The sequence below is a fragment of the Sebastes umbrosus genome, chromosome 22, assembly GCF_015220745.1.
Source record: "Sebastes umbrosus isolate fSebUmb1 chromosome 22, fSebUmb1.pri, whole genome shotgun sequence".
Taxonomy (NCBI): Eukaryota; Metazoa; Chordata; class Actinopteri; order Perciformes; family Sebastidae; genus Sebastes; species Sebastes umbrosus.
This window is the reverse complement of record NC_051290.1, coordinates 17,153,457-17,159,690: the sequence shown is the minus strand read 5'-3', so window position 1 is coordinate 17,159,690 and position 6,234 is coordinate 17,153,457. Positions and strand designations below refer to the sequence as shown.

The 6,234-nt window shown below is 37.8% G+C and overlaps 1 protein-coding gene across 2 annotated transcripts; it reads left to right on the top strand.

Moving 5' to 3' along the window:
• Nucleotides 1-459: 459 nt before the first annotated feature.
• LOC119482007 (caspase activity and apoptosis inhibitor 1) lies at nucleotides 460-6,014 on the top strand. 2 transcript variants are annotated; one of them, XM_037759361.1, is made up of 6 exons: nucleotides 460-665; nucleotides 2,025-2,219; nucleotides 3,117-3,201; nucleotides 3,318-3,375; nucleotides 3,490-3,557; nucleotides 3,681-6,014. In XM_037759361.1, exons 1-6 carry the CDS (start codon nucleotides 561-563, stop codon nucleotides 4,166-4,168), a joined length of 999 nt encoding a protein of 332 aa, XP_037615289.1. In that variant the 5' UTR covers nucleotides 460-560; the 3' UTR covers nucleotides 4,169-6,014. The 2 variants fall into 2 exon arrangements, with proteins under 2 accessions (XP_037615289.1, XP_037615290.1); XM_037759362.1 differs by having other exon boundaries at nucleotides 462-665; nucleotides 2,028-2,219.
• The last annotated feature ends 220 nt before the right edge of the window (nucleotides 6,015-6,234 follow it).

The following is a 6,234-nucleotide window of genomic DNA, read 5'->3' as shown; positions in this document are numbered from 1 at the left end:
TTGACAATAAACAGACTATTAACAAAATTGCACAAGTGGAAAATGATATTGCACAGTGAGAATGAATTTATATATTTTTATATTTTCAAGATTCAAGATGTTTATTGTCACGCCGGTTATACAGGTACAATGTTGTGAAATACTTTTTGCTGTGAAGCTCCATTAAAATAATAAGTTATATTACATTTACATTACAATTATAAAAGGAAATACTTTGTACAAGGGCATATTAAGAACATATATTAAGAACATATACAGTATATACAGTATAAGATATATTTTTGTATTATATTATTATGTTATATTAATTATATTTTATATAATGAAATATAAAGACTTTGCTCTTTTCTTGGTACATTTAGAAAAGACAGACAAGCAGAAACGCCCCAGGCCTGTAGGGGGCAGTAACAAACTAAATGTCTGACACCAAAAGAAGAAGAAGAAGAAGCCGTCGCTTTGCTCATGACGCGTTTTCCCCGCGACATTCAATTTTGTAGCAAGTGAGCATCTGAGTGAAACAGCTTTCCTGTCGAGGAGCCGGTGTGTTTACCTCCGCAAACATGCTCAAAAAGAAATCAACTAGCACTGAAAAGAAGCGGAAACACTCTCAGTCTGAAGAACGACACGATAACAACAAACGCAGAAGCGCTGAATCCAACCTGGAGGTAAGAAACTCAAGCTAATGCTAATGATGCTAATGCTAATGCTAATGCTAATGATGCTAATGTAACGTCACGTGTTGTTTGGACATGTACAGTGTCTGCTCTGCTGTAGTTAGTTATATGTGTCCGTAGACCCATAGGATACGGAATTAAGTTTACCTGAACACTTTAGAGTCTTATGTTTAACTTGAGACGAGCTGTGGTGCTACGTTTGATTGATTAAATCACTTATTAGCTTCAATAATAGCATTGAAAGTCTGTTAATTGTGTTAATTCGCTAATTTGGACCACTGACGTCATAATACGGCGTCGTTGTAGTTTTCCTTAATTTTCTACATTATAACAATCAGGTTTTTAATTGTATTTCATTTTTTTTATACTTTGTTTTTTCCCTTTTTTCAAGGTTGTTTTCATATATGCAATTTACAGTTCGTAATTACAATAGTTTATAAACCTTTTTTTAAGATGATGATCTTATAGACATACTCACTAAGTACACTAAAGAAAACAACTTCAACATTCAAAATTTAAATAAAATTAAGAAAAGGAGGCAGTCTGCAGGACAGATAATAATGAACACAGTGCACTTTCATAGACTAAGCTACTGGAGTTACCCTGCACTATACTCACTTTTTTAATAGTCCTGTATCACCATCATCACTACATTCAGTTTTAACAGTTTCCTTCATCTCCTTGTATTTTTATATCTGGTATATATGTTTTTGTACTTTGCACTACTAACTTTTTTACTGCCTTTTTACTAACATGTTTTGCACTATGGAACTGTGATGCTGGAAACTTGAATTTCCCTCGGGATCAATAAAGTTACTATCTATCTATCTATCTATCTAAGCCTACAGTGAACTTAAACTTACACTAAAAAATTGGGTTTTTGCCTCAGGATTGACCATTTCACGTGACATTCAAGTGAAATACTGAACACATAGGCCCATGTTTTGGTTAAGTTGTGAAATTCAAAAAGGTAAAAAATGTATAAACCTTGATATGGGGTGGAAACACCTCAGTTTAACCCAATACAGTTAAACAGCATCACAAACTACAGCCTCCACATGACCATAAAGTCTTCTCTAAAATGATGTACTGCATAATGATATGAGCGTTTTTAAGACTACTTAAAGACTGTTTGAATAACACAGGGAACCTCTTTCGCAATATAACTAACACGAAGATGTAAAAATGGTCTACATACTGTTTGATTTCCTGTGTCATCCATGTAAAAGTAGCACACAGAAAAAAGTGAGTCGTTAAAACCTTTTAACACTAAATTTAGACTTCTTGTTATAATTCCTTCATTTTAGTTCCTCTTACAGACAGTGTGTCTCTCATGTTTGTTTCCTAAAGCAGGATGCCAAGGATGAACTCGCTGACGCAGAGCTGGACAGGATTGGCAGTGACATTGAGGAGGGGGGACTCGACCTCAGCCTGCCGTTCCAGCCCATCACTGCTTATGTCACTGACAAGCGGGAGATGCTGGAGCAGTGTCTGCACGTGCTGGGGGAGAAGAAGCTACGGAAAATGCTGCCAGATGAACTCAAGGTGATTGTGTGATCATGTAAACACCATGTTATATAATTGTAAACTCATGATCTTTGTAAGCCTGGATTAAGACAGGCTGAATGTCAATTCCATCAGTATTTGAAACTCATATGTTTTTCATTGCTTTAGAAATTATATAACGACTATTGATCAAGGGGCATTTGTGCACCAAAGGACAGAGGCTTACCATAACCAGCCTGAGAAATTAGCCTCATTTCTCAACATTTTCAATGCAGCTTTGGACTAACTTAAAAGTTGTCTTCAAGGTGTCTGTCCACCACAAACTTAAACAAATGTCCTCTGCCGTCGGGTGGTATTTCTACTGACATTAATTTGTGGTTTTAAGGACCACATTTTGCACTTTGGCGAGTGTTGTCTTCCAACATATATGGCCATATTTTGTACTGTTGGCTACGTTCAAACAGCACCAGCTTTGGCTGAAAAAGCCACACCACCTTGAGCAATAGTGACCATTGCATGAAAAGGTTTGTTCCATCTTTTTGTAGACATATATTGTATTATGTTGCATATAATTGTTGTATTTCATTTCATTGTAACCATTTGAAAGTCACCTCATCCACATTTTAGTTTTCCAGATCACTTTAAAAATCACTGCTGTTAGTTATTTTACATACTGTGTGTGTAGTTACTGGTAATATTTTTTATCTATAGCTATAAATTAGCTATGGAGCTGTATAGTAAATGGCAAAGTAAGTTAAAAAACATGCCTATGTTTTTTTGTCAACTCTAGAAAGCGTATTGATTTCTTAATTAAGAAGTGATAACCGATATCTCATACAGATGTAGAAGTAATGCCATAGGCTTCTGCTGTTTGCTTGGGAGGCTATTAGAGCAACCCATCGTCAAAGATACTATTAAACACATTGTCATTCACAGGACTGTAGTTTAGAGGAAATCAACAAGATGTGCTGGGAGCAACTGGAGCCGATCTCAGACACAAATCTAGTACAAATCTTAGCAGGTAAGACTTAAGGCCAGTTTGGCAAATTTTTCATTGCTACATACTCTCTTGAACAAAACAATCTAGTATTGCACACAACACCTTTTCATTCAGTTAAAGTTGTTGTTTGTTTATAGGGGAAGAATTGACATCTGGAAATACCAACGAAAACACAGAAGAGACCTTGGAAAGCCAGTGAGTGAACAGTTTGACAACTTATTCAGGGCACAATTTCAGAATGAAAGCAGTGCGTGTTCTCATGCTTTTCTCATACTTGTATGCGTTTTATTTCATTTTTTTTCCAACAAGGCAAGACAATATTGTGGACTCTACCTCTTGCCTCAAAGAAACTACAAAAATTGAAGACCCTAAGCAAGGTAATTAGTATGTAATGTGCTGAAAGAACATACCCCAGGCACTCAAAAGATATAAAAGACAGAAAAAAAATCTATAAAAAGGACCATTTTACATTTAAAATCTTGGTGTCATTTTCTTTACAGAGGGTGTTGGTTCCGGCGAAGAGAGTGACGTCCTAAGCATAAACGCAGACACTTACGATAGTGACATAGAGGGACCCAAAGAGGAGCAAACTGTCAAAGCTGTGGCGGTGAAAATAGCGGACAGCAGCCGGGAAGGCACTGACCCAGTTGTAAACCCTGACCCAGCAAATCCCGAACCTCCCGCGGTCTCTCAACCGACGGAAGCAAAGAAAGACATCCAAAGCGACATAGACAAAAGTGTCAGCGAGATTTTAGCATTGTCGTCTTCGTCAAGCAAAGAGGAAGCTAAAGAACAGAGTGTACCTCTGCAGCCCGCAGATGTTAGTGTACCTGTTCAAGACGGTCCTGTTTCAAGTCGTGCGCCCGCAGCATGTCCGCCGTCAATTCAGCAACTGGAGCTTCTGGAGTTGGAAATGAGGGCGAGGGCCATCAAGGCCCTGATGAAAGCAAGTGATGGGAAAAAGCCTTGCGTAACAAAAACCATGTAGCATGTTTTATTTGTTGTCGGTTGAATGATACAATTGACAACATTTTACAGCATAACCCCTGATTCACATGTTATGTTATTACTCCATATTGGAATGATGTTACAGACTACTTAATGCAAAATTAAACACATCAAGGCCTGTCCTACACCTACTGAATGAATGGCTTCATGAACATAACTCTATTTACAAATGTAATTCTCTCTCTGGTCACTAGATGGCAGTGTTAACCTGCCGCGGTACATTCATGGTAATGTGTCCAATGTGAATAGGAGAGAGATGAGAGAGATGATTTATCTGCTCACATTACAGTCAAAGACAGCAATTAAGTCAAGTTTTTTTATTTGTTATTTAGTTCAGGGGTTTTGTGGAAAAAGGCGCACCATCACTTTGCTCAATTCCTGGATGTCTATGGGATCGTGATTATGTTATTTGATCCAGTAGACACTCAACAATTGAGCCAAGATAACCTAATGTTGACATAACTTCACCTAACTACACCAAATACATAACTTAAAGGTCTGTTTAAACTTTTTTTTTTTGTTTCTGAGTCTGGGAAAGTGGAAAAAACAGTAACATTCCCCAAAACTACTGTCTCTCTGAGCTATCTCTTTAACCAAATCGCACCCATTTAGGCTATTCTATGTGATCTTCTTTTGATAACTTATGTAATAGCCAATGTAATATTTTTCACTTCCATTCACTGAGCCTCCCTTGAAACAATTCGGAGCCCCCATGGGGAGGTCCGCCTCCCACTTTAAAAACCTCTGTTTTAGTTATACAGTCAGGGTAAAAATTGGCCAATGTTCGAGGATGTGAGAACACCAGAAAGCTATATTATTTTGTATGTAGGCCGAGTTTTGCCAGCTAAAGTAGGTGGCAGCAGTGTCATTCACAGTAGAAACACCTGCAGTATTTCTTCCCTGAACACCTGTGACTCGCGAGGCATGATTTATGCATAATACCATGCATCCATCTCTTTCACATGTGCATCTTCTAACTGTTAAGGGTGGTTTATAACAACAGGTTAGGCAAAGACGACAAAATAGTTCCCATGGCATTACAGACGGAATGCATAGAAAACCAAAAGTGAAATAAATCCAAGATAATTAGACCAGCTGTCCTCACCTATACATCAAGTTAAAGAACCTGCCACTTTTATCCACCAGAGGAACTTTAAAATGTTTGCTTTCTGTCCTCTGTATGTAGCGGCTGAATTAATAGCATCCTCTCAGCCTAATATTGTAGCGTTTTTGCCGTGATTTATTCTGAAGCTGCTTTGTTCTTGTATAAGCTGCAATGCTGCGCTATGTGTGCAATTACATGCAGATGCAGAGCAAAACAGCTCTCTACCCCACTACCCCAAAGGAGACAATGAAACGTGTGATAAGAAGCCAGTTGCCTCCTGGGCATTTGCATTTAAAAGGGTTATTTCATCAGAGGAATGAGGGCGGGGAGGGTTAAATGAGTCTTTCTCTATGCTTGTATGTGCAGGTATCTTTGTACTCAATGGTGATTTAAACAGGAAAACGTCTGCTTTAGTAAAAAAAAAAAAAAAAGGATACAACGATTCTAAAGTGCACAAAGTGTCTATGATTGGTGAGTATTTATCCGTGTCACTTTACTGCTATTAGAATGACAATTATGATTTGGTATGAGCAGATAAATGGCTTTTTAAGTAGACATCAAAATGAGTAGGCTGAAAAAAATGGATTGATGGAGGAGAGATGATACTGTTTTGTTGAGGGAGTACTTTTTGATTTGATAAAACCCCTCGTGATCCATGTTAAAATATTGAGGTTAGGATGCTTCCATGAATGGTGCGGCTATGAAAGTCAAAAACAAGGTTGTTCAAAAAAGTTTCTATGCTCACTGATTCATCTATTTAAAAGCCTCACCTGTCATTCTCCTCAGTGTCGTGACCAAGACTCTGGCTGGCGATGCTCATTACACGATTGTCTTCAAAGCATATTCTTAGAGTGGTTTATCCTCTCAATGTTATGTTTACCTTTTCAGTGTGACAATCTCACAAAAGTTTTCTAGACGGACTCGCTACAATGTACAGTGGA

Bases quoted from the DNA above. Each gene is read 5' to 3' on its own strand.
- LOC119482007 (XM_037759361.1), top strand. From the start codon at position 561: ATGCTCAAAAAGAAATCAACTAGCACTGAAAAGAAGCGGAAACACTCT. The intron at 666-2,024 runs GTAAGAAACTCA...TGTTTCCTAAAG, and splicing joins GCGCTGAATCCAACCTGGAG to CAGGATGCCAAGGATGAACT. The intron at 3,202-3,317 runs GTAAGACTTAAG...GTTTGTTTATAG, and splicing joins TCTAGTACAAATCTTAGCAG to GGGAAGAATTGACATCTGGA.